This window comes from Budorcas taxicolor, chromosome 5 (assembly GCF_023091745.1).
Source record: "Budorcas taxicolor isolate Tak-1 chromosome 5, Takin1.1, whole genome shotgun sequence".
Lineage (NCBI taxonomy): Eukaryota > Metazoa > Chordata > Mammalia > Artiodactyla > Bovidae > Budorcas > Budorcas taxicolor.
In genome coordinates this window covers 101,526,864-101,554,322 of record NC_068914.1, presented here as the reverse complement: position 1 = coordinate 101,554,322, position 27,459 = coordinate 101,526,864, and the positions used below count along the sequence as shown (strand labels likewise).

The following is a 27,459-nucleotide window of genomic DNA, read 5'->3' as shown; positions in this document are numbered from 1 at the left end:
TGTGCTTATGTATCAGGCCCGTGATCAGACCCCGCAAGTAGTTTGCCTGTTGACCTCGCTCCACCGGGCCATGTCTGCAGCTTCTCAAATACCCACTCCAGCGCCCTCGCCCTTTCTCGCCAGAGGTGTGAAACTACATCTCCCGACAGGCCGCGTGGTCCCCTTACTTCCCCCCTCTCCCGGTCCCGAGCCATGGCAACGGCGTGACGTGGGGGTACTGGGAGCTGCGGGAGCGGCGATAGCGGCTTCAGTTCTAGGCTATCCGGCCGCCCGGGCGGGAGCTGGGCGAGAACAGCCAGCATCCCGCGCCGCCCCTGCCCTCGCCGGCCCTGAACCGCTCTCCCTCTGGAGTGAGGAGGGCGCGGCCGCTACCAGAGCAGAGAGGGCAAGGGAGGGTCGCGCGCATGGCCTCGGCGGGCGCGCGGCGACTCCCTGCCGGGACGCGCGCCGCGGCCCGGGGCTGCTGCGGCCTCTCGTTGCGCCCGGCTCCGCCCCCGGGCCCTCCGCGACCGCCGGGACCAATGAGGTGAGAGGGAGGTGCGGCTGTCCGCGCTGGAGCTGAGGGGGTCACCCAGGACCCCGAAGTTCCGCGGTGGAGAGTTGCAACTCTGACTGCAAGCGCGGTGGGAGGGCGGCGGTGATCATACCCTGGGGTATAATGTGTTGCTTTGGGGAAATGCTTTTGCAAATTATTCGCGAGGCAGTCCCCGAGGTGAGTGCCCAACCACATCTTGCTGGTCGCGGGTGCCCTGGCATCCGCCGGCTTGCGAGGCCCGGGGGCTGTGAGGCATCCCGGGAGTCCTTGCTTTCAGCAGAAGCGTAGCCTCCAGTCAAAGGCAACTGGAGCTTCGCACGCACCCCCTTTTCCCATCTCCTCCCTCGGCACTGTCCTCAGCCGCCCTCGACCTTTCGCACTCGTGACTGCCTGGCCGGGGAGCCTGGCGGGCTGCAGCAGGTGCTAGGGGAAAAGCTGGTTTGGACGACCTTCCTTCTGGGATGCTCCCCTCTTCTTCTGCACCTGAGAATGATTGAGGACCACAAGGAAAGAATCTTGAGACTATCTCTCCTTTCCTTTTGGCCTTAGATTTCCAATCTCCTGCATCTTCTTCTTGCCCCGGGCTGCCCAGGTCTTGGCGACTGAGTCTGGCTTACCTCCCAGCCGTTCCTTCATGGGCTTTGCTGCCCCCTTCACCAACAAGCGAAAGGCTTACTCTGAGCGTCGGATCATGGGGTAAGCATCCTGTCCTGTCCAGTATCCCTCCACATTCCTTTCCCGACAAACAAAACACCATGTCCAGGGTAGAATGTAAGGGTAGCCATAGTGGGCAAGATTCATCCCTGGCCATCCCACTCTTCCCAGTGGTATTACTGATCCTTTACCCTCCTCCGGCAGCCTCCCAACCTTAATTCCTCTCTTCTTGGTTGCTGTGTAGGTACATTGTGAAACGTGACTAGAGTTGGACAATAACATACGACAATAGGGTATTATTTTTTTACTGACCTGACTTTAGGTATTCTAAGAAAATATGAGTTAACACTTATTGAACACTTAACTATTGCTAGTAGTTAGGCTGTTTAGGTGTTTTATTACAGATTTTCCCATTTGATCCTCTGAACAAACAAATAATTACTATTATTACTTATGATTTGCAGAGAAGATAAATGGAGACAATAATTTTCCTAGGGCCGCTTTGTCACAAAGTTATAGAGCTGGGATCTGCGTCCCTGTGTGAATCACCAGTTGTTCTTGTTCTCCAGACATGACCCTGTTAAGGATCAAAATAGATAGTAAATGCAAAAACACTCTCTAAATGGCAAGATGCATTAACATCGTGGAATCTGGACATTTGCTTTTGCAAAATCATTCATGGGGGCTTATTTGGGATCTCTAGTTTCTGAAGGTACATGATTGGTGGGCAAAGGTATGAGGGGAGGGTGCCTATGGCAAGGAGGAACCTGAGCCAACTGGCAGCTTCTTGGCCTCTGTGACTCCTTCCCCTAGGTACTCAATGCAGGAGATGTACGAGGTGGTAGCCAATGTCCAGGAGTATCGTGAGTTTGTGCCCTGGTGTAAGAAGTCTTTGGTGGTATCCAGCCGCAAAGGTCACTTGAAGGCCCAGTTGGAGGTTGGCTTTCCACCTGTTGTGGAACGTTACACTTCTGCCGTTTCCATGGTCAAACCTCATATGGTCAAGGTGAGGCCTGGTTGGGAGTGATTGATCAGGAAGTTTTGTTATGTTCTGTGGCATTTTTACATTTAAGGGCTATTTTGGCTTTCCTTATGATTTTTCTATCTCCATGTGTCAGATATTTCCTTAATATTTGAAGGAAAGGAAAATGGCTTCCAGTTCCTTAGTATAGCTTCCTACACCTGATGTAGGTCTCATTCCACTGTAATATTAACTACCTGTCCTGTTCTAGGCTGTTTGCACTGATGGCAAGCTCTTCAACCACTTAGAGACCATTTGGCGATTCAGCCCTGGAATTCCTGCCTATCCTCGAACTTGCACTGTGGACTTTTCGGTGAGTCAGGAGGCTACATAGGGCTACAACTGGGTTGTGGGGGCTAAGCCGAGGTACTATGACAGTTACTTCCCAAGTCAATGACACTCTCTACAGGGGTGAGCTTGTATCATACTTGTTCTTTGTACTCAGTCGTAGGGCTTTTGAGATCTAAGGAACAGGAGTTGCGGGGGGAGGAAAAGGCACTGAATAGAGTACCCTTGCATTTGGTCAGGGACTATCCAACATGGTTTTGAAGAGTTTCTGATTGTCTCTTACCCATTCCCAGATTTCCTTTGAATTTCGCTCTCTGCTGCACTCCCAGCTGGCCACCATCTTTTTTGATGAGGTTGTCAAAAAGAATGTCGCTGCCTTCGAGCGCCGGGCAGCAACCAAGTTTGGTCCAGAAACAGCTGTCCCCCGTGAACTGATGTTTCATGAGGTGCACCAGGCTTGAGGCAAAGGATTATTCCCTAGCCTCGCCTCCCCCCACCCACCCAATTTTCTTATTTATTTGGCTCCTGTTCCAATCTGAGAGAAGAGTCCATGTTCATATTACTGTTCTCCCTCTCAAATCCCCCAAAATTGGGCTCTGAGCTGGCTAGAAATGCTGGGGGAAAGAAAAGGCAAGGAGGCATGGAAAGGAGACATGCTTAGGAAAGGGTCAGGGTTATCCTGAGAGCACCATATGCCTGAAGCCTGCCACCTTCTTACACTGAATTATAGTTGGGGCTGCGCGGTCATCTCTGAACTCTTGTCAAGGTGCCTTAGTGTCTGACCAGGGGAAGAAAGCAGCTTTTCTTAGGACTGAAGAAATTGAACTCTTTCTTCTGACACAGAGCTACTGGGTGGTCAGTAACCTTGCCTGCCTGAAATGCCTCAGGAGATGCCTGAGATCTGGCCCCAGCTTGAAATCCCTATGACCTCACTTCCATGCTGCCTGGCTAGTGGAGAGCAAGGGACTTTCTCAGCCATCAGTGCCACAGGGGCAAGGAACAAAAGAGCACCGAACAGTTGTACTCCTGGGCTGTCTTCTACTTGGCCTGAGTTTTTATAAAATTTCAATAAATTAATTATGACAGTGTGAATCTGGCTTTTTTATATTGCTTCTTGGGGGAATAATGTAGATAGAGCAGAGCAGAAGGAAGTCATGGCTTCCTTCCCTAGGGGAGTGAAGGTGCAAGAAGGCCTCTTGGACATAGCGTCCCTGCTAACTATAGTAGCACATTCTACAAGCCAGGACCTAGTACCCACTCCCTTGCCTATTTATAGACTTTTTCAGAAGGTCAGTTGCAGCAGGAGTCTCAGGACAGAGTAATCTGGTCTCAGACCTCCCATATAACTGATGCCCTCCAGACCACCTCTTATTCTGGGGGATCTGTAAGGGAGGCAGCAAAGAAGAATCGGCATTCCACAAAGCTCCAGAGCCCTCTGGAGGGTCAGATCCAGAGTCAGCTAGCTGTCCTACCCTAACTGCCCTTGGTATCGTTTCCTTTCACCCACTGGGCTGGACCAGCTTCCTTGGATTAGTCACCTAAGCAGTTGTGAGGTCTCGGCTCTAGTCCTTGAGTGTTCTACTTTACAACAAATTTAGGAAGGATGGGGGCTAAAGGTCAAGGACTTCTGTTAAGACAGCAGCAATCTTCTTTGGAAATCTCACAGGAAACCTGTCTTCTGATTAGGGTGAGTAAGTACCAAACATGCCTAAAGATAAAGTGATGCACAGGATAACTTATAACCTACTAAATCTAGGATCTTGCTAGCCAGAGTCCTTACCTCAGAGTGGAGACTCTTCCAGGCCTCATTTAATAGGCTCAAGCATTGTTAATAAAAACATTTATTTTGCATTTTATACAGAACAACCTGAAGTCTGCATCATGACAGTTACCCAAGGGTTTACAGACAGTATTATCCATCTCAACAGCATGGTTCTGGGGATTAGGGATCCACACAAACACAGGCAGGAGTTGCAAGGGAGGAAGGGGGCACAGCAGGAGTGTATTTTTAATCCTTTCTTAAAAAGGCAGTAGAACCTTCTGAGTCACTTGAAACCTGTGCATATGGGGCTTCTAAAACAAACAGTGTACTGTGAGCTCTTGGAGAAGGGACAGGATAAGAACCTTGATAAATAAAGGGATATTGGCTTGTGGCAGGGGATGAGGAGGGAGGTTTACTATTTTTAATGTCCTCAGCCCCAGCACCTGATAGTCAAAGGAGGCCATGTCCAACCTTAAAAATCATTTCCCTGTTCAGAAAGAGGTACTAGTACTCCTGGGATCAGGCCATGATGATATCATGCTGGTCTTTCCTAAGTCCCTGTTCTATAGCCCACAGCATATTAAAGGGGAAAAAAAAGGTCAGAGGGTAGTGGTTTGTGTTCCAAGGAAGTAAAAACTTAGTTCACATTAAGCACTGATAAAGCCAAATAACTAGGAAAGACCACATATTAGACAGTGCTATATACCTGCTGAAAAGAGGTCTCTAGGAAGGACTAAGACGGGAAGGTCCACAGCAACCTTGGCTTGAGGTGCAGCAGGTATAGAAAATCTGGAAAGAGGTGAGTATTCAAGTAATGGGGAATAGAACACTCCTAGATCTTAATTTTAATAGGATAATTTTAAAAAAGAAAAATAAAAACCAAATATTGGTTGCCAGTCACAAGTTATACCATGGCCTTTATGATCATCTGGTAGCTTAACAACAACAAAAAAAAGGCCACAGCATCACCAATAGATCTTGCTAGGAAGTGTCTGTGTGCATGGGAGAGGTTAATAGGGCTTAGCACAGCTGACAATCCAACATGATTCCTATGGAAACAGAAGGGGCAGAGTCCTGGTTTGCTGGCCTGTTAAAGGGTGGACAGAGTAGAACCAAAAGCTCTGAAGTGACGGCAAATTCTCTGCACCCAGCTTTGACCTAGGGAAAGAGGAGCCAGGCTCTCACTCTGAAGATGGGGGTGAGGGCAAACCTAGCCCACGCTACATGCGTTAGTCCCGGTCATCCTACAGCTGACGGCAACTCACACCAGGCAGGGGAAGGGGCTGGTCAGGGGAGAAGGAGTTGCTTTTCTTCTTTTAAAAATCTTAATTTATATTTTAACCTCAAACTTATGATCAGTGCCTCAGATACAATTTAATCTTAAGTCTTTAAAAGCCCCGAAACAAAAGTATACTTTTTTTTTTAAGGATCCCTCACTCTCTGGTGGATAGTTTCCTCCCCGTCTTCGTTTCACCCTGACTTAGAGTCCACAAACTTCATCAGACCGTCTGTGCTCATGGACTTGGGTCTCTCTAGGGGGAAGCCTAGGGCTCGGCTCCAAATGAGCTGTGCTAATACACCTAGTGCCCGTGATACCCCAAACAGGACTGTGTAGTAATTCATCTCCGTCATGCCGTAGTACTGTAAGGTGAAAGAGAAAAAGTGTTAAAGGCCCACAGGTAGCTGCATGTACAAGTCCAGGGTGATTAAAAGCCTTAACCCAGTTAGCCTTAAATAGAAATGACTGGGAAAAGTATAGCAACTGGATTCTGAAAGCAAATCATCATCCCTTCCCTCCAGCCCACACTTTCTACACCACAGGCAACTTTATCCACAGGGTTAAGGAAGGAGGTGGGAGAGTCCTGGCTCTGACTAGGGAGTTGATTTTGTGCATGGCAGAGAACAGTAGGGGATGGTATAAATTAGAGGAAAGCAGGGAAGGGAGGACTCACCTGGAGCAGCACCCCGCTGTGAGCATCTACATTGGGCCACGGATTCTTTGCCTTGCCCTGCTCTAGGAGGATATTGGGCACAATCTTGTACAGCTGAGCAACCAGCTTAAACATGGGGTCCTGAGGCAGGTGTTTCAGAGCAAACTCTCGTTGACAGGTGTATCGTGGATCAGTCTTCCTTAGTACTGCATGGCCATAGCCCGGGACAACCTGCAAAGGATGGGGTCGGGGGAAAACCAGTTGTATTCTCAGGCAGAAATTTTTGCCTTTTCTAAATTCTTCAGGGCAGACAAATGGAAAAGAAATCTCCTCTAATTTAGGGAGTTATCTCATTGTTTTCTCCTTCATTCTTTCAATTTATTGAACTTTAGTCTTAGCGTCTTCCTTAGTTGCTGAGTATCTCTGCTCACCCGTCCTGAGTTGAGTGTGTTCCAGATGTAGTCTCGTAACTTCTCATCTGACACCTCCTTGCCAACTTCCTTCTGAAGGTGTGTCAGCCAAACAAGCACTTCCTATGGGGAAGGGTTAGAGAATAAATGTCAATGTATCCGCCAGGAGAGAATGCCAGGATCAGAAACAAAAGCATGTCAGTGAGAAAACCATGTAGCAGGAGAAGAAGAGTCTTACCTGATTCGCCAGTCCATGCAGGGGCCCTGCCAGCCCATTCATGGCTGCTGCAAAGGACAAATAGGGGTCTGAAAGGGCACTGCCCACCAAGTGGCTGGTGTGGGCACTTACATTGCCACCTTCATGGTCACTGTGGGGAAGTAAGAAAGGAGAATCAAGGCCCAGAGAAAGGAGAAAAAAGGGGCAGACTCTGCTAACAGGGACCTTGCTGTTCTCTTACTGTCACATACTTGCCTAGCTATGGGTTCACACCAGCCTAGAGCCAGTCATTTATACATAAGCTCTTGTAAGAGATGTCCCAATGTTATTATCAGCTTTTGTTCACTAATCCACAGAGCTGGAAAGGTTACTGGTTGATGATGCCCAGCCTGTGTGCCATGCTCCCTGACTTTCACTGAAGCTTTAACAGCAATGGCCAGAAGAGGGAGCTCCTGGGAAGCCAAAGGGCTCATCTAAAGTGAACAGCTAGTACCTTTTCCTAGCTAGAAAGTGAAGTAAGTCGCTTAGTCATGTCCGACTCTTTGCGAGCCCATGGACTGTAGCCTACCAGGCTCCTCTGTCCATGGGATTTTCCAGGCAGTAGTACTGGAGTGGATTGCCATTTCCTTCTCCAAGCTAGAAGCACTAGCTTATTCTTAGTGTGGTTATAGTAATCTCACTAGACCTCTTGTGCCTTTACCAGACCCCTTTCATGCTTTGTATCATTCCATATTCTGTGCTTCTGTTTCCTTGCTGCCTACCACCTGTTCCCAAAAGATGAGAATGTTAAGGAGCTTTTCCTTTTTTTTCTCTTGGTGCACTGTGCGGCATGCAGGATCTCAATTCCCTGACCAGGGATTGAACCCACACCCTCTGCAATGGACGTGTGGAGTCTTAACCACTGGACTTCCAGGGAAGTCCCAAGGAGTTTCTCTTGATATTCACCACCAATCCAGCAACCTGGTGGCTGAGTCTCCCTCACCTGTGGATGGTGAGGTACAACCGCATGAGCTCCGTGAACTGAGCATCAGTATAGCCTAACATGTTGGTGAAATTGTGGGACCAGTCCAGCTTAGGGTCAATGGCCCCAATACTGCTGCCCTCTCGGTACAGATTCCGGTAGATCTTTGCTGCAACACAAGGAAGCTTTGCGATCAGATCCATACAGTCTTCATAAATCAACTGATGGTGAGAAAAGGAAAATGGAGAAAAAAGAAGAGGAATTATCAACAAAGAAGAGTTAGGCAGGGATGGTTTCTCTTCTCCATGGATTGGGCTCTTGGATTGATACGGGTATTTGGATTATATGCTGGGTGGTTATATATGGAGTAACAGCATGACCATGTAACTGAGTAACTGTTATGACCCCGGCACTGCATCACGGGAGTTACACATGGTATCCCATGTATATTAAAATAGAATTCCCAATTTTTCTCCATTCTACAAAATATATAATGACCTTTATTTTACAGAAAAGGGAACTGAACCTCAGAGCATTCAGTCAATGCCAAAGTCAGATTTCAAACGCTTACATGTTTAAACATGATCTTTTCCACTATATGACTTTGCACTCAAAGAATATGCTAAGACATTAGGTTATTTAATAATTCTATGTTCCATCTTTTAAAGAAAATTCACCATATATGCTAAGGGTCAAACAGTGACATTCAATCATTAGTTATTAACAAAGGCTTCCATTTTTAAAGCACTTACTATATAACAGGTACTGTGCTAAATAGATTATTTTCAGTTTTTTCTTTTCTTACAATAGTCCTGTAAGGTAACATATCCCTCATTTGTAAAAATTGGGGCATAAAGTTACCCACTCAGCTAATAAGCATCATCTAGCTTAAATTATTAACTCATGGCCATGCTCGTTTCATCTATACCCTTACTTTCCCCTCTCATCTCCCAAATTATTGAGTGAATCCAGATATCTCATGTATAACATGTAAATATTTAGGCATGTATCTCTAAAAGATAAAGATCCTTCATAATCAAAATCACAAAACCATTATCCCACTGAAAAAAATTTAACAAATCTTAAATATCATTAACTAATCAGTATTGAAATCCCCCCACACCTCATTCATTGATTAAAGCTCCCCCTCATTTGTTTGTTTTACTGAAAAATAGCCCACATTACAATTGTCTGATGTCTCTGAAGTAGTTTTTAATCAATTTAAGTTCCCTCTTATGCTGTCCTTTTTTAACTTTGCAATTTACTTGTGGAAAATCAGCCTCATTTGTTCTGCAGAATTTCCCTTAGTTTATATTCTGCTGGTTATATACCTGTGATGTCATTTAACATGTCCCTCTGTCCATTTTATTTCTGACAAACTGATAAGAGATAGAGGCTTGAGCAGATTCAGGTTCAATTTTTTTTCTTTTTTTTTAGAAAGACTTTTTGATAAATAGTGCTATGTTCATTTATTAAGAGAAACATATAACATCTGGTTTTTTTGTGATGTTAATGGTTTGCTCAACTTTTATGTCTCAATTTTATCTTCTCATAGGGATTTTAAGTTCCTCTAGGGAGGAACTTATTAGGGTTTTTTTTTTGGCCATGATGCACAGCTTTATGGGATCTTAGTTGACTGACCAAGGACTGGACCTGCGTCCTCTGCAATGGAAGCAGAGTCCTAACCACTGGATTGCTAGGGAATTCCTATTTTTTCTGTTAGTAACAAAAAAATTCAGGAATTCCTTGGTGGTCCGGTGGTTAGGACTCGGCGTTTTCACTGCCAAGGCCTGGGTTCAGTTCCTGGTTGGCTTCAGTTCCTGCAGCCAAAGAAAAAAAAAAAAGAAATTTCTACTTTCAGCCACAGTACATAGGAACCATGGAGGAAATACTTGTTGAATGATATTATATAGTGCTGTCCTATCAAGCTAACTGGCTAAATCTTCCTGTAAGAAGTCATGAGCTGTTAGTTCTGCTGGAACAAAGAACAAAATCTATAATAAGTATCTTAAATGAGATAATCTATGTGAAGTCATCTATTACTCAAGTACTCAGCATTGAATTTTGTCAATGCCACCAAGATTCAATGAGAACACTGCCAAAATTAAAAAGCTACTTGAAGCAAGAAGTACTTAGCTAACACAAGTTCTCAGGAGATTACTTACATGATAATCATACTATTAACCACAGCTCCTTGCAGATTTAAATCCCCCAAGGAAGTAGCTGTTTTCCAGAAGCAAGCATCAAGGATATGCAGCTCTAAGGGACCTGGACTGATTAGCAGAATGCCAAGAACAACAAGATCCTGAGCTAGGCCAACTGGCATCTGTGGACTGTGTACTAATTTTCACAATTATTTGTGAAGTATGAATGACCGATTCATAAAGAAACTACAAAAAGATTGTTTCAACCTCTACCACTGAGGATGAAGTTTATGAAGCAGCTAGTATCAGACCAGGTCTGACAGTGTGGGATCTTTACCCTGCTTTTTGTAGTGGGAAAGCTGTACTGTCAAGAGATTCAATAGATAAACACACTGACAGAGAACTCCTTATTTCTTCTTTAATAAGCTAATAAATAAGACTGAGGTGCTACTTAGCTACTGGTACTAACTCATTCTTCATCTTTAAACCCTCAGAAAAAAAAAGACAAAACATGCCACCACCACAACTGCCTGGAATAAAGGTAACACAACTGGCCTCAGTCATCACTGTGACCCAGCATCTCTAGGGCTAGAGAATTCTGGCCAAGTATTTAGCAAGCAATCATTTTTAAAAAATTTTTATTGGAGTATAGCTGATTTACAATGTTGTATTACTAATAGCTATCAATCATTATTAAGAAGACACAGGAAACGAAGAGTCAGTACGAATGGTGAAGAGACCCTGCTGCTGCTACTGCTAAGTCACTTCAGCCGTGTCCAACTCTGTTCGACCCCACAGACGGCAGCCCACCAGGCTCCCCCACCCCTGGGAATCTCCAGGCAAGAGTACTGGAGTGGGTTGCCATTTGCAAACTCAATTCTCAACCTGGTCTCCACCAGCTACTAGCTGCATGACCCTGGGCATGCTACTTTATTTCTCTCATCTTCAACTTTGCCATTCAGTAAAATGAGAATAAACAGTAAGGTCTACCCCATGCGGTTGTTCTGATGATTAAATCAGATGAGTATAAGCATTCAAGCTGATGCTTTCAAGAGCTGTTTGTTAGGTGTTGGAATGATGACTTTACTATAAACAGCTTCAAACCCTACACATACTGTTCATAGGCCTTACTACAAAAACCTGATCTGTCAGCTACTTTGCAAATTTTACCCAATCCAACAGTATCTTAAGGCTACCTCACAGCTAAACAGCTTGTGCATCAGAGTAATCTCCTAGTCACAAGTGAAGTTAAGTCAATTACAAAAAGACCTAAAGTCATGTAAACTGCTATGGAAGGAAAGCTGTAGGCAGATCATCCTCTTGAGATATATGTAAAACAGCATGAAGTGATAATTCTAGAAGAGACTCAGATCACATGTACTCTTTAACATAAACTTTTAAACAGAAATAACCAGCTGAATGCTGTCATGTAATTCTACTTAAGCAGAATGGTTAAATTAAGCGAGAAAACGAAATTGAAATAGTGCTTCAGTGACCTTTGAGAGAGATACAAGACGTGGCAGCAAAATGGCACCAAGTTCCACTAGAGCAATTACTCGAGCTAACTTTTGTTCAGTATGAACTTTTATTAGACACACACCCTGAGGCTGACGGATTTATCCGTAATGCTTATAAATAGTCTCCAGGTTGATAAAGTCCTGAAATACAATCTTTACCTCAAGACAGCCACCCTCAAATGACATCTCCCAAGAGGTGGCAGAACAACCAACCAATACCTGTACACTGAATCGGAGGCAAGAGCAAGCAGAGAACATTCATCTTCCTGATTCAGTAAAGGACAGTGTGAAGCAACGCAGCCTGGAAGGATACCTGGGAAATATCTTATAGGTATTTACTGCAAAGTATGAAGAACTCTACAATCGTCAAGGCAACAGCATCATAAGATCATAAGTAGTAACAGGCACTCCTGAGTGGTCAGTTTCTAACAAACAAGTTTTAAGAGAAATCCTAGGCTTGATTTAACCTTTTCTGTTATGGTGACTCACACAGATAACAATGACTTGAAACAGCATTTTAAAAAGAAAATGAAAAGCAATAAATTCAGGTGATACAGCCTTTTGAATCTGCTGATTTGTGACTTCATAAATAAACCCTTGTGGAGATGTTTAGTCTGCATCATTCCTATACCTTTCTCCTCAAAGCCAACCAGACTAGTGTCAATTGTAAACTTTCTCTCCCTCTTTCCCTCAACAGCACTCAATTCTGTATACACAGCTGGTGCTGAGTAAACACTGACCAATCAAATGGAGTGGGATTTGCCAAAACCCCAAGGAGATTTCATCAGACAAGTGGGCCATACTATTCTATGAATAGTATGAACTCACAGTGAACTCTTTAGGGGCCTTCTGGTCAAAAATCACTTAATGCATCTGCTTTGCCAAAAGGGACTTTTCCATTCCTATACTACCTGTCTCTAAATAAGAAACAAACAAAAAGAAATGTCCTTCTGTAGACCTAGCCAGATAAACTGTACTTTACACAGTATTTGTGAGGTATTGGAAAGAGGATGGCAGGAAGTGTGTCCTACACACTAGGACAAGGCCCAACAATCTTCCCCTACTCTCACAACAGAGTTCAAACTGTGAAAGTCTCACTGTGTTTTCAGAGAATAAAGCTCATTTGCTTTTTGCATCCTCATTCCAGGATACTAACTACCCTTCCACTCCTGACAGTTACCTGGATGGCTTAGCCCAACCTGTGGCTGACTGCAATTGGTCCTTCCTAGATTCCAGAATTGCCTTAGGTGCCATTCTTCCAACTTAAAGGTTCTCATTTGAAGAGGAGAAAGGATCTTTTGGGGCCAGGGTATGTCTACTCTGCGAAACCTTCCTCAGGGACCCTGCAATTAAGTCACACCTTTTTCAATATTCCTACAGTGCTGTGTACATACCTCTATTATAGCAAAATTACTAAACTGTAATTCTTTTTTTTACGTGTATATAACCCTTACTAAAATCAATAATCTTGGTGATAGAAAGTATTCTTCATTTATCTTTGTAATTCCAATGACCCATAAAAAGCAAGCCTACAATAAAATTTTGTTAAACGAATCTGTGGCATAACTCAGGGTAGTAATTTTCCTAAGGATTCTTCATTCCTTTTTCTTTCTTCACACTCAGGTCCTTTGAATCTCTATCAAACATCAATCATCACAGCAAAGTTTCCTACCTCCCAGTACTTGGTTCGGTTGACACCCTCTGAATATGCTCGGGCAAAGTTACTTTCACTGTTGAGAGCTGTAACAGCTGCACTGAGCTGAGACATGGGGTGTAGATTAGTGGGAAAGTTGTCCAGCATGGTGACCACGTGGGAAGGCAGAGCTGCCCTCTTTGCCCACTCCTGTGAGAGCCAAGATACCTGTGAAAAGGAAGACATCGCTCAGAACACTAGACAGGGGAAAAAAAGACAAATAAAAAGACAACAGGGGACTTCCCTGGTGGTCCAGTGGTTAAGAATTTGCCTTCCAATGCAGGGAACATGTTACCGGGCAACAAAGCCCACATGCTGCAGCTGGAGAACAGAGAAGCTCACGTGCTCTAGAGCCTGTGTACCACAACTAGAGAAAGCCTGCGCATGGCACGGCACAGCACAGCCAAAATTGAGAAAATGAGAGAAAAAGAGAATGAGTATTCCCTGGTGGCCCAGTGGTTAGGACTCAGCGCTTTCACTGCTAGGAGCCTGGGTTGAATCTCTGGCTCTGAGTAACTTGCAAAATGGTAACAAAGATCTTACAAGCTGCCTGGTGTGACCAAAATAAAAAATTAAAAATAAAGAAAATGAAAAGACTAACTTCAAGTAAATAAAATCCAAGAGATTTCAATCCAGTCCACTTACAAAGCAGAACTCTGCTCTGATTTCCTTTCCCTCTATAAGCTACCACCCATAACCAGAATAATATTAAGTGCTTGAGATTAGAAAAAGGCAAAGGAGGGGAATGAGAAGGGCTAATGTCCTTCTGCTTACCTGTTCCTCTGCTGGGATTTGTCCAGTTACCAGCAGCCAAAATAAGCCCTCTGGCAAGGGTTCTTCACCCCCCTTAGCCTTTGGCAGCAGTTTCTGGCATTCAGGGATGCTATAGCCTCTAAAACGGATGCCCTTGAGAGAGAGGAGTAAGGATTACAACTCAACATAAATTGACTGATCTCACTTTCTTCAGACCTGTCAACAAGTTACAACTTTCAAAATGTAAATCTTCAGGTAACTTACTCTTGCTTTGTACTTTTACTAGTTGATATATTTAAAAGGTAAAGTTATTCTTCAGCTATTCCATATGTACCTATTTTCACCTCTCAAAATATATAGGTATGTGCCCTATTTTGTTCTCCTCACCCTTAGTGATTTAATCCATGGTGTGCACAACTCACTAAAGTAAGTGATTACTAGCGATCGACAGGAGGTCTCTTACCTCATCAGGATCAAGAACTGATGTTTCATATACCAATCCCTTCATGCCTCGCATGCCACCATACATCTACAGAAAAGAAGAGGATGTAACAAGTTGTCCAAGTAATTCAGGCAAGAGTTTGTTAGAGCTTCATGGGATCTGGGGGAGGAAATTTAGTCTCTGACTTGCAAAACTTTGGGAGACTTCTGAGTTAACTTTCTATAGAATATAATTTTGAAAGGAAAACTGCTAACACTGGAAATGAATTTTTTAAGTTGAGAAATCACTATCTTTAGTGTTTCTGCCTATGCTCCCTTTTGTTATTTTTTTCTCCTGCCCACTCTTCTCCCCTCATTCCCACCAACCAAAGTAAACAGAATGGGATTGACTATAGGGAAAGAAGATGGAGATCAATGGCTAAACAGTGTTATGAAATTATCATCTGAGCTGCTGAGATTCTCAGAACTGAAGAAAAAACCATCCTAAAGCTGTTCTATAAGGCCAGCTAGAGCTATGGTCTAACTGGATGATCAATTCAGAGACAGAGAACCTTGGGCCCAAAAGCTGAGGGGTTGGGAAGAGTAATAGAAACTTCATTCATCCTTTCCCATACATGAATTAGGTTAGCCTCAACTATGAAATCTGTGGAAAAGAACAGTCTAATTTCTAACAGACACCATTAGCTTTAACATTTCCCCATGTGGGGCAGAATGCTCTGAATGGTCAGTGAGGAGGGTGGTGCTTCTGTCCCAGTGTGTTGCCAAGCTCCTTTTCCAGGCAAACCCCACAGCCCTCACCATGTCCACAGTGATCTGGCCCACCACCGTCTTGCCATGTTGCTGCCTGAAGGCCTTCACTCTGGTCTGCTCCTTAGGTATCAGATCAGCCAATATGTCTTTCAAATTCTAAAAAGAAAGTAGAAAGGCTAAGTGATAATCAAAATATTGATTGTATTTCTGCAAAGTTGATATGTTAAGACTGATTTTTAGAATTTGGCTTTCTCTGTCAGGGAAGCCTGGTCAACTGCTCTGTACAGATGAGGGTAAAAGAATTAGGCAGAGGAAGAAGGGAATGGGGAGTTGTTTAATGCATACAGTTTCAATTTGGGAAGACAAAAGTTTTGGAGATGAATAGTGATGATGTATGTGAATTACTTTACAATTTACTTTACTTTACTTACTATAAAGTAAGTAAATTTACTTACTTTACTTACTATACCCTAAACTATAAACTTGAGAACAGTCTATTTTCTAATTAGTACCATAAGCTCCAGCCATTTCCTTTTATGGGACAGAACGTTTTGAATAGTCAGTGAAGAGAATGGTACTTTCGTTGAAGTACATTATGGAGCTACTCTTTCCAGCCAAAATCCCACAGCCCTTATCATGTCCACAGTGATTTACCTATCTTAAAATAGCAGTAGTAATAATGGCTATAACAAGAGTCCTGGTCACCTCCAGGAGACACTTGGGATAATGATAAGAGCCTGGATGGTAGCCCACCCAAGGGTCCAGCTGCCTCAATGATCCTCAGTCCTCTTTTCCAAACCTTACCGTGGAAGAAGCACTGGCATGCCGGGCAGCAAGAACAAGACAGGATGCATTCTGCAAAAAAAACACAAAAGCTTATACAATCATCCTCCTTCCTAAGTATTAACAAGTAATTACAATGACTCAACCTCTCTCTCTTTATTTTAGCCTCTGTGGACAGTTTGACATATGAAAGCTGTATAAGGCCTTGAGCAACCTGGAAAGAATTTCCAGTCTGGAGGCAGCAGCTTCATCTGCACTCCCCGAAGAGCCTCTCCCATCACCTGGGTTCTAAGGGCTGGGCTTTGTTAGGCATAACGGAAACGGCACAGAGGCAGTTGTTAAAGTACCCAGTCCTTCAAAAATCTAGCTTTCCGTAGCTCTGAGGAGCCCTGAGAAAAGCAACGAGGAAACTGATCTCTCTTCAGCACCTAGTCCTTTGGCAGCACTTCAACCTCTCCAGTCTAGGAAAGTCCAGAGGGGAAAGCAACCTTTTACAACACTACCTGAAATGCTCCTGGAAAAAGCATGGAGAAGACAGGATATCTACAAAGTAACAACCAGACTGCTCAACAACAGCAATGGAAACTAGAAAACTGGTAAATCAGCTTTAACATACTGAGAGAAATTACTAGACTTGTGTACCCAGGTGAGAAAGAAAACACTCTTAAAGGAGGCAAAATAAAGACATTTCAGGTAAACAAAACCTGAGAGTTTATCACTTACACACCTGTACCAAACAATTTTGAAATTGAGGTATAGTTGATGTACAGTGTTCTGTAAGTCTCAGGTATACAACATGATTCATAATTTTTGAAGGTTATAGTCCATTTATAGTTATTGCCCCACTTCACTCTCCCCACTGGCACCCATTAGTTTATTCTCATATCTGTATTTTTCTTTTTTGTTATATTCACTAGTTTTCTTTTTTAAATTCCAGGTAAGTGATAAACAACATCTGTCTTTCTGACTTATTTCACTTCACATGGTACACTCCAGGCCCATCCATGTTGCTGAAAATGGTAAAATGCCATTCTTTATTATGGCTTAGTAGTATTCCATTGTGTATGTAACACATACATCTTTATCCATTCCTCTCTTGATGGACAGTTAGATTGCTTCCATATTTTGTAGCTAGGCTATATTTTTCTATATTTAGACAGAGTTTTTTTTTCTCCCCAAGAAACACAACTTTCTATGAAGATTGCTGAGTTGCAACAGAAAGTTCAACACTGCCTTTGAAAAAGACAACCAGTTGTACTACTACCAAATTGTAAGGACTTAGGCAAGGAGGCTGACTTTTCTTCATGAGATTATTTTGAAGATAAATTAGAAAGTAAAAATAAGCCCCAGGGTCCTCATCTATAAAATGGTGCTGATACCCACTATATCCCACAGGGCTGTCTTGTGATGATTAAATTACAACAGTTTACTTTGCAAACTAAAGATCACACACACACACACACACAAACCATGCAACAAGTCTATACCTCTCCTTTTGCCAAAAGGTTAGAGACACTTTTTTAAGTAACTACAGTCATCCCTCTGTATTCAAAGGGGAATTGGTTCCAGGACCTCCCCACCCTCAACAGATAGCAAAATCTGAGGAAGCTCAAGTTTCTTACATAAACTGGTGTAGTATTTGTATATAACCTATGCATGTTTTTCCATATACTTTAAGTTATCTCTAAATTACTTATAATACCTAGAGCAATGTAAATGCTGTATAGTTAGAAGTACAAAGTAAATGCTATGCCAATAGTCAGCACATGGCAAGTGAAAGTTTTGCTTTTTGGAACTTTCTGGAATTAAAAAAATATGTTCGATCCGCAGTTGGTTGTACTCACAGGTACAAAATCCATGGATAAAAAGGGCCGACTGTATTGCATTGCTGTCCGATTGTGCTAGAAATCATCTGAACTAGTGGTATTGTATAATTTCCAAAACACCACATGCTTAAGGTTAGACTGAGTAGTGCCTGAGGCTTTTAGAATTTCATACCCCTCTTCCTGCTGGGGCAGGAGGAAGAAATGAAAAGGGAAGAGACCCTTCAGAAAACCTTATTTTAAAAAGAATTGAAAGAAAGAGAAGTCACTCAGTTGTGTCTGACTCTTTGTGACCCCATGGACTGTAACCTGCCAGGCTCCTCCGTCCATGGGATTTCCCAGGCAAGAATATCCAAAGCTAAATTCAGAGAACACAAGGCAAGCTAATGTGGCCCTAAAACAAAGGGGGAAGCCCTCAAATTGTTAATGAGGACTGCTTGGGACTCCTCTCATTAAATTTCTAAAGAATCTCCTCTAGCTCACTGAGGACCATTTGGGCAGAAAGTACACAGCACAAATAGCTATTTAGCCTGTTCATCCCACACGGGGTGAATGGGAGTGGACCCAGCACTCAGGAAATACCTATTTCCTTTATCTTACTAGTCATCAAAAAGTGAACAAGGGAAAACCTTGAGTGGGTTCAAACTACTCTTCTACAGCACTTTCCATGTTCAAGCTATCCCATGCTCCACGGTCCCACAGATCCCCTATTATAGAAGCCCCATCTCCTGGAGACCACATCAGCACTCAGCAGACCCTTTAATTGTGGGTAGTTGGTTATGTGGGTTTGCTTTTAAAGAGGCTATAGGGGAGATGGCTATACCATCTGAGAGAAAAAAGAAGTTGAAATCTCTCCATAATGATAATTTTTTCACTTCTAAAACATCTTTAAGTTTCTATAATGGCTGGTTACTTCACTGGCAAGAGGAAGACATTGTAAGAATAATGTAAGGTTAAATCTTAGGCAAAAGAAAAAAAAATGTATCCAAGCTAAGCTGACAGAATGAAAGCCTGATCTTAAGATGAAAAGGAGATTCTCTCAGAATGGAGGTTTCTCTATTCCACCAATATGCCTGTATGAACATTAAACAAAAACATTTTTTTCCCCTTATAAGAGAGAACTACTAGAATCAATGAGCTTCCCTCTCTTTTTACTTCACTTAAGGTTAAAAAAAAAGGAAATCAGAAAGAAAAGGGTGGAAGGTCAACTAACAAGGCTATAAAAATGCAACATCATTTAAAGGCATCAGATGGAAAGTATCACCATACTTCCACCACCAGCAAAGTCTTAATTTCCTTTGTAGAGCATGTCTTTGCCATTTAATGAGGCATCTCAAAGTAACTTGAGGAGAGCTGATCTCAACTGTCCCTAAGCTCCACCTGCAACACTTCTTAGCCAGATCTCCAATTTGCAAAAATAATGCTAGTGTGTGAACAGCATGGCTATGTAGCTCCAAAGTGAAGGTAGAATATTCTGTTCCTACTATACTTCTGGTTGTGTGACCCTAGCCAAGTCATTTAATCTTTCTGTGCTTTAATTTCCTTATCTCTAAAATGTAAACAATCTACCTGAAAAAGAATTCAAAGTAAAGATAGTAAAGATGATCCAAGATCTTGGAAAAAGAAGAGGCACTGATCAACACACTATAAATATTTAACAACAAACTAAAGAACAAACAGATAAACAATAAGTTTAGTTGTGTTCAACTCTTTGCAATGCCATGGACTGTAGCCTACCAGGCTCCTCTGTACATGGGATTTTCCGGGCAAGAATACTGGAGTGAGTTGCCATTTCCTTCTCCAGAGGATCTTCCCTACCCGGGGATCGAACCCGGGTCTCCTACAATGTAGGCAGACACTTTACCATCTGAGCCACCAGGAAAGTTAAACAATACAATAACTTAAATAAGAATCCATAGCAGAATAAGTGACACAGAAGAAACAGATAAGTGAGCTTGAAGACATAAATGAAAAAAAGAAATGAGGACAGTCTGAGACCTCTGAGACAATATTAGATGCACCAACATTCGCATTACACAGGTCCCAGAAGGAGGAGAGAGAAAGGACCTGAGAAAATATTTGTAAAATGGATATAACTGAACCTACCTCAAAGCACTGCTAGGAGGGTGAATTAAGTCAATATTTATGAAGCACTTACGATCATGCCTGGCACACAGCACCAAGGGCTCTGTATTTGTTATTTAATAAATACAGAAAATTAAATAGTATGGCTACTTTCCAGCACTCTTTAATGTCAAGTTTAGTCATATTTTAGCTCACCCTGCAGCCTAGGGGGAAAGAAAAACTAAAGAAATATGACGGATTTTAAAAACAATCAATATGGATAGAATATTGGAAAAAATTCAGGTTAGGATAACTTTACCTAATGATGTAGAAGACAGAGCACATGGCTTGGAATTAGGAAAGGAAATCTGGGTTCCAGTCCCAGCTCCATTACTAAATAACTGAGACATCTAAAACAAAACTATTACTGTTTCCCTTTCCCTCTCCACATCTAGGATAACACTCAAGCTACTTGGCTCCAAAGTCTGAGCCTAAGGTTCCAACAAGGACATATATATAAAGGTACATAGAAACCTTGCTATTTAAAAAATATGACAGCCTGGCCAGCAATATTACCATTACCTGGAGCTTGTCAGAAATGCAGAATCTTGGGTTTCACCTCAGACCTACTGAATCCAAATCTGTAGTTTAACAAACTCACTAGGTTGATTCCTATGAACAGTATTCAAGTTTGAGAAACAACCATGATTTAAAGTGTTAAGCAAGGAAGCAGAGGGGAGAACACCAAGAGTCTAGGATGTGGTGTTATCAAGAGTCAAGGCCTAGATCCAGGTCCTGCTACTATTCAGCTGTGCTACCATGGCTCTATGGCCTAACTTCTAGTTTCAATTTTGACGTCTCAGAATTGGTAATAAAGCCAATTTCAGGGTAGACAAGTGGACTATATGAAATAATTTGCTTGAGAGCATCTAGAACAGTGCCTTCTGCATAGCTGAGATCAGTAAGCATGTTTCTTAGTTATGTGTCGGCTTATTACCTGCCAACTTGTGTCACAACTCTCTCGTGGAGTTGGATCCCAGGAAAAAGACAGTCAAGTCTGTGAATTCCCTGTAGCTGAAGAACAGGAAATAAAGCCCCAACTTTCTGAAGGGCCTCCTGACCAAGAGTCTCAGGGAGAGGAAACAAATTTAACTAACTATAATCTAACACCAGCAGGAGGTGTTAGAGGGCGGTCCTACCTTAGGCTACACACCTCATCTCATCTACCTCCTGGCTGCCAGTGAAAGCTGCTAAATGGCTTTTGTACAGTGCATTCAGGCTATACTCACAGATAGAACAGGCCAGCTTACAAATCTCTGAGTCATCCCGGAACTATCAACTCCTAGCTCCTCCCCCCAATTCTGGAGGTGTGGCAACTGAGCTTTGGCTTCTGGTTACATGCCACGTGTGGAGTCATCCTATGGGAAAGGCAGCTGTCAGGTGAATCAGGGAATCATCTCCCTCAGTAGGTCAGCTGCTTCATGGGGAGAGATGGTAAGAGCTACTTTCAGAGATAAGGGCCAGGCTCACAGCTTCTGTCTGCCAGAATTCTCTACAAGGTGGTGGGAATTACCATCACTAAAAGGCTTTTTCAAACCCCACATGCTGCCATCGCATGCCAATAACTTTTAGTGAGGGGGCTATTACTGATAGAAATGGGCTGCAGCTGTCAAATGTGCTATGCTAGGATGGAAAAATACAATTAAGGGAACCTCTGTCTTAAAAGGCCAAGGGAGGAAAAGGACAAATAAAACATGCAGGAAATTCTGCCAAAGATTTGCTTCTAATACTCTAGGGTATTGGCCAAATCCCTTAACAAAAATCAATTAAAACTACTCCCTTCTCCCCCAGATTCTGCAAACAGTAGAATACCATTTGGATAAGCGCTTACTTAATAATGTAGTCACTTCTCTCTTACTCCTCTTAGCCTATTATCATCATTGATCCACATCTAGGACCCTTACTCTACAAGGGAAAAGCCAAATTTCCTTCAATACTCCATCAAACACACATTCAGAACATGTCCTGGCACATACCCAGGAGCTCCAACATCAAATTTGTGAGCCGACGAACTACTGTGTATAAAATAAATAGGCTACAAGGATATGTTGTACAGTATAGGGAACATAGGCAATACATAATATTTATAAATGGAATATAATCTACAAAATTGTGAATCACCATGTTGTACACCTGAAATACTGTAAATCAGCTACACCTCAATTTAAAAATTAACTTTAAAAAAACTTGTGAGAGACGCTCCTGATTTTATTAGAGCCCTTGTCCATTAACAAAAGATCAGAGCTTGCCAAGCCAGCAGAACTGGCTTAGTTGATGAAACAACACAATTCTCTAATAACTGCAAGAAAAATCTTGTGCTATGAAGGCTTCCAGTGCAGAAGAAACAATTTGCATTAAGTAAAAACGAACACACACAGGACAAAGACGCCTCTCTCCCCAGAACCAGGTGAGAGAACTAAAGCCATTTAACATCTGTGTTTCACAAGGGTAATACTGGAGGTCTTCCTGCACTACTTGGTCAGGCCATTCAACAGCCTGAGCAGAGAAATCTTTAGATTTCGTACTCTGATGCCCTTCATACTCACAAGAATTCCCTTAATAATTCTGCCCAACTCCCACTGTCTAACAGACCCTTCTCTAAAGGTTTGCTGATTATTCAATGAAGAAGACTGCAAAGGACACCAATTCAGCTTTAGGAGAGAAATGAATCCTAATTTTTCTTTCAGAGAAATTCTTATTGCTCTTTAGTAGTTGCTAAACACCTATCTGACCTGACCTGCCCCTTGAGAAATCTGTATGCAAGTCAGGAAGCAACAGTTAGAACTGGACATGAAACAACAGACTGGTTCCAAATAGGAAAAGGAGTACATCAAGGCTGTATATTGTCACCCTGCTATTTAACTTATATGCAGAGTACATCATGAGAAACACTAGACTGGGAGAAACACTAGACTGGAAGAAACACAAGCTGGAATCAAGATTGCCGGGAGAAATATCAACAACCTCAGATATGCAGATGACACCACCCTATGGCAGAAAGTGAAGAGGAACTAAAACGCCTCTTGATGAAAGTGAGAGTAGGGTGAAAAAGTTGGCTTAAAGCTCAACATTCAGAAAACGAAGATCATGGCATCTGGTCCCATCACTCTGTGGGAAATAGATGGGAAAACAGTGTCAGACTTTATTTTGGGGGGCTCCAAAATCACTGCAGATGGTGATTGCAGCCATGAAATTAAAAGATGCTTACTCCTTGGAAGAAAAGTTATGACCAACCTAGATAGTATATTCAAAAGCAGAGACATTACTTTGCCAACTAAGGTCCGTCTAGTCAAGGCTATGATTTTTCCTGTGGTCATGTATGGATGTGAGAGTTGGACGTGAAGAATGCTGAGCACCGAAGAATTGATGCTTTTGAACTGTGGTGTTGGAGGAGACTCTTGAGAGTCCCTTGGACTGCAAGCAGATCCAACTAGTCCATTCTGAAGGAGATAAGTCCTGGGATTTCTTTGGAAGGAATGATGCTGAAGCTGAAGCTCCAGTACTTTGGCCACTTCATGCGAAGAGTTGACTCATTGGAAAAGACTCTGATGCTGGGACGGATTGGGGGCAGGAGGAGAAGGGGACGACCGAGGATGAGATGGCTGGATGGCATCACCCACTCGATGGACATGAGTCTGAGTGAACTCCGGGAATTGGTGATGGACTGGGAGGCCTGGTGTGCTGTGATTCATGGGGTCGCAAAGAGTCAGACACAACTGAGCGACTGAACTGAACTGAACTGAAACACCTATCTAGAGAAAATAGTCTAAAACAGACTATAGCTACTTTTGAAGTCATTTAAAAATAATCACTAGTTAGGGACTTCCTTGATGGTCCAGTGGTTAAGAATTTGCCTTGCAATACAGAGGAAGCAAGTTCAATCCCTGGTTGAAGAACTAAGATCCTACTTGTCAAGGAGCAACTAAGCTCATGTGACACAGCTAGAAAATCTGTGCTAGATTCTGTGTACTGCAACTAAGACCCGATGCAATCAAATAAATACATATTTATTTAAAAAATCACTAATTAAAAAAAAAAGCCCAAACACACACACACATATATATTAAATATAGTTACAACCAAAAAGGACTGCATGTGGCTTTACTGGCCCAACAGGAGGGGATCACCAAAGCAGCCAACTGAGACACTTGAAAAAACACAAATTTCCAGACCCACCCCACCTCAGCTGAACCAGAATCTGCATATAGGATTCATAAATGTGCAGTGTAAACAAGCCACCCCAGTTGATGATGCGCACTGTGAACTTACTCACAAATCTTTAAAAACATGTTAAAAGAAGTATAGGAATTCAGGCAAGTTCATGGAAGAACTGAAAAACAGATCCTAAGATCTGCTGCTAAAATTGTCTCTCTACTGGTTTTAATTTCACTCAAATCCTATTCAACTCTATTACATAAGGCATCAAAAACAGGGTAGAAGGAATTACTCTGTGGCTTTAGGAAGCTCCACCAAGTCTGGTTTCCCGCCTTCTGCCCACTTGGAATGTCAGCCTTCCCTTCTGATTACCTGCTTAATCCCTGCTTATGTCAATGCCTCCCCACACCCACGCATTCAACGCTACCAATCGAAAGACCCCAAGGAAGAACAAATACAATCACTCCATCACTAGCACAGGCTGAGGCATCGCTCTCCACTGTTCATCTTTGATTCATCTAGTAAGCCATCAGGCAGTTGCCATTACTTTGGGTAGAGAGAATCAAAGAAGTTTGAGAGTTTGCCCTTAACAAGTTTTAGGCTTTAAGCTTAACTAATATTTCAAAGGACAAATTGACTCAGTTGTGTAGAACCCAGTTTCAGGTTTGAATTTACAGAAGAGATGGGTAGTGGTGTGGGCTTGCTGTAAAGTGTCTTGAAAAAGTCTAGAAATAATCTATAAACACTTTTGGATTGACTTAACTAAAGTTATCAAGCAGCTTAGAGGAATAATTCTCAAAGATACAAGAAGAAGGGCTGTCTGTCACTTTGGTATTAAGAATGCAGAAGTTAATGGGTGGATCTACTCTAATTCCCAACTCAGATCACCTATGAAAAGAGAGCACAAAGCGAAGGTACCCACAGCTAATACTAAAGCCATTGCTTACTAGAAATTCATTCAGATAAACAAGAAGTCAGATAACCTTAAGGCTCTGAATGAGGTGGTCTCTTCAACTCAGGTGCTCATTAAATTACCTGACAGTGGGCAGGGTGGAACAACAGAACAATTATTAGCATTTGTATCTCCTAGCAAGGTTAAAAAGTTTTCTCAGAAAAGTGAATTACACCTGACTTTGAGAATCAAAGTGGTAGGCTAGAAGACTATTATTGCCTTCTAAAGCCTACCTTAATAGCTAAAGAAAAACTGAGCACCATTAAGCTGTAGGCTAATCTGGAAAGTTCAGGCAGGTGCTAGCAATGCTGTCAGATTGAAAGACTTCTTGGTATTCTGGCTATACTGCTTAGATCTCAGGGAGTTTCCACTCCTTGGTCTGTTGAGCTTTTTATAAGGGTTGAAAGCCTTCTAAGGGCTTCCAATATACAGGTTTCTAGGATCCTCAGGTCCAACAGGAAAGTAAACAAAAGAATAATGATCACTACAATTAGGTTGCCTTGTCAATTCAAAAACTTTCTGAGTTTCTTTCCCCAGAGGTTTAAGAGAAAAACTAAATTCAAATGTAAATTCCAAAGGGAGTTTCAAACTGTAGAGTTAGCAGCTCTGGAATGAGCTAATTATAGTATCTCCTATTCTGCCAAAACACTATCCAGAACTTGTTTCATTTCCCAAGAGGTTTCCTTTCCCTGTTCCCTGGTAGTGGAAGGAACTACCATCAAGTGAGACAAGTATCTCCTAAATGATCAGCCTCCACCGTGCTGCTGCTGCTGAGTACCTGGAAAAGCCTGTAAATGCTACAGGCTTTAACTTATCTGCCAACCATTCAAGATAACACACTGTAAGCCAAAACCTTTCTAGGTTTTTCCTTTCCTCCCCTTAGGTGCTGGCAGCTTTAATTTGACTGCAGAAAAAAGAAGTGTAAGTTCTTTGCCAGAGTCAAGGTCACTTGTGGGACTGTCCCTGTTTGGATTAGAAGGCTGGGACCCCTCAGCACACCAGTCTTTCTGTTTAAAGGACCCAGTTACCCAGAGACAAAGGTAATTTTGGTAATATGAAATTGAAAACATTGTGTAAGCAACAATATTCCTTATGATCTCAACAACAAAAGTCAAATAAAGGGCCCCCCATGGGACTTCCCTGGTGGCTTAGATTCCATGCTCCCAATGCAGAGGGCCTGGATTCCACCCCTGGTCAGGGAACTAGATTCCGTGTGCTGCAGCCAAATAAATTTTTAAAAAGTAAAGGGGTCCCCCAAAAGAGGAACCTTTCTTGGGTAGAGCAGACTTAAAACAACAGTAAAACTCAAGTGAGCAAGTAGTAGGACCGGTCATGTAACCTTGGAATTACTATCTCCCGCCCAGTTATCTTCACTTATCAGCCTGCAGTTTATAGGAACAGTTTTCCCCAATCACATGCGATAATCGCAGAAGGTTCTACACTAGCCCTCCACCCCACCCAAGCTCCTCCTATATAGAGTAACTGCAAAAGTCCCAAGGACAAAGAGGACCCGAGTCGCATTCCTCCAGAAGGAACTGCTATGCTTGGTCACTAAATGCTTAAATAACTGGGTTGGAGAAGAGGAAGCCGGCAGTTCTGAACCTGACAAGGACCTCTCTACCCAGTCGAAGCTGAAATTAGCCACGGCTCCAGCTCGGGCCCAGGATAGAGTGAGCACATTTGCTCACCCATGCCACTTCTCTTAGCCAGCCCCTTCTTCCAAACAGGCTCTTTCCCTAATCCCAGTGGAATACATCTATGTTCTTCACTCCTTTTTCCAAGGCCAAGCAGCCCCGCCTCTTCCACCCTTGACACGCGTGGTGACAGCTCGGCCCGGCCTCCCCACCGGCCCAAGACCTCAGGCCAGGGCGGGCAGGACTCACTTCACCCGCAGTGGGCCGGAAGGCACATAGCCCTGGGAACTCTAAGCAGGGCAGGCGGCCAGCCAAGCGCAGGGCCCCTTTAAGACGCGCTGGGGTGCGCCTGGGTAGGGGAGGGAGACCCCGGACTTGCGGGCCTGCAGTCGCCTCAGCCCCACCCTGGAACCGCACGGTCCCTCCTAGATGCTCACCTTAGTTCCGAATAGCCGGGCGGCCGCAGTGAGTAAAGCCATGGCGGGCGAACTCGGGGATCTGCCAGGGAGGCAAGAAGGGAAGAGAGCTGCGGCAGGAACTAGAGGCGCCGCCGCTGCACCAGAGGCCGCGCGGACGAGGGGAACAAGGTTGAAAGGAGGAGGCTGAGGGATAGAGTAGATGAGCCGGCGGCGGCGCCTAGCCCGGGGTCCTCGGTGAGGCCCCGCCTACCGCCCGGAACCCGCTCCCGCCCCCTCTCGGGGGACACGCCTCGGGATCGGCCATTGGTCCAGTGTGCGTGGGGGGGCGGGTCCTAAGCCATTGACAGCAGTTGTGGCGGGGAGGATTGGACCGTCCGAGGTAGGCTAATTGAGGGTGGATGGGCGGGGGGAAGCGTGTAGGTGGTTAAGTATGTGCCTGAGAACTCAGTTAACTTCCTTCTTAGGCTTTTCCCCTTGCCCTTAACACGTTTA

At 43.4% G+C, this 27,459-nt stretch overlaps 2 protein-coding genes across 2 annotated transcripts; one reads left to right on the top strand and one right to left on the bottom strand.

Moving 5' to 3' along the window:
- Positions 1-260: 260 nt before the first annotated feature.
- Positions 261-3,590, top strand: COQ10A (coenzyme Q10A). Its single transcript, XM_052641344.1, has 5 exons — positions 261-526; positions 1,085-1,231; positions 2,003-2,195; positions 2,422-2,523; positions 2,792-3,590. The coding sequence occupies exons 1-5, from the start codon at positions 405-407 to the stop codon at positions 2,957-2,959; spliced, it is 732 nt and encodes a 243-aa protein (XP_052497304.1). The 5' UTR covers positions 261-404; the 3' UTR covers positions 2,960-3,590.
- Positions 3,591-4,323: 733 nt separating this feature from the next.
- Positions 4,324-27,187, bottom strand: CS (citrate synthase). The gene is made up of 11 exons (XM_052641343.1): positions 26,986-27,187; positions 15,882-15,932; positions 15,126-15,233; positions 14,350-14,415; positions 13,908-14,039; positions 13,113-13,301; positions 7,801-8,000; positions 6,840-6,969; positions 6,623-6,724; positions 6,213-6,422; positions 4,324-5,901 (listed from the first exon to the last, which is right to left on the bottom strand). Exons 1-11 carry the CDS (start codon positions 27,025-27,027, stop codon positions 5,731-5,733), a joined length of 1,401 nt encoding a protein of 466 aa, XP_052497303.1. The 5' UTR covers positions 27,028-27,187; the 3' UTR covers positions 4,324-5,730.
- Between the last annotated feature and the right edge of the window lie 272 nt (positions 27,188-27,459).

Coding starts and splice junctions, on each gene's coding strand:
- COQ10A (XM_052641344.1), top strand. CDS start 405: ATGGCCTCGGCGGGCGCGCGGCGACTCCCTGCCGGGACGCGCGCCGCG. Junction 1,232..2,002: donor TCTGAGCGTCGGATCATGGG/GTAAGCATCCTG, acceptor TCCTTCCCCTAG/GTACTCAATGCAGGAGATGT. Junction 2,524..2,791: donor CTTGCACTGTGGACTTTTCG/GTGAGTCAGGAG, acceptor ACCCATTCCCAG/ATTTCCTTTGAATTTCGCTC.
- CS (XM_052641343.1), bottom strand. CDS start 27,027: ATGGCTTTACTCACTGCGGCCGCCCGGCTATTCGGAACTAAG. Junction 14,416..15,125: donor GCCAGATCACTGTGGACATG/GTGAGGGCTGTG, acceptor TCTTTTCTGTAG/ATGTATGGTGGCATGCGAGG. Junction 6,725..6,839: donor TGCATGGACTGGCGAATCAG/GTAAGACTCTTC, acceptor CCTTCCCCATAG/GAAGTGCTTGTTTGGCTGAC.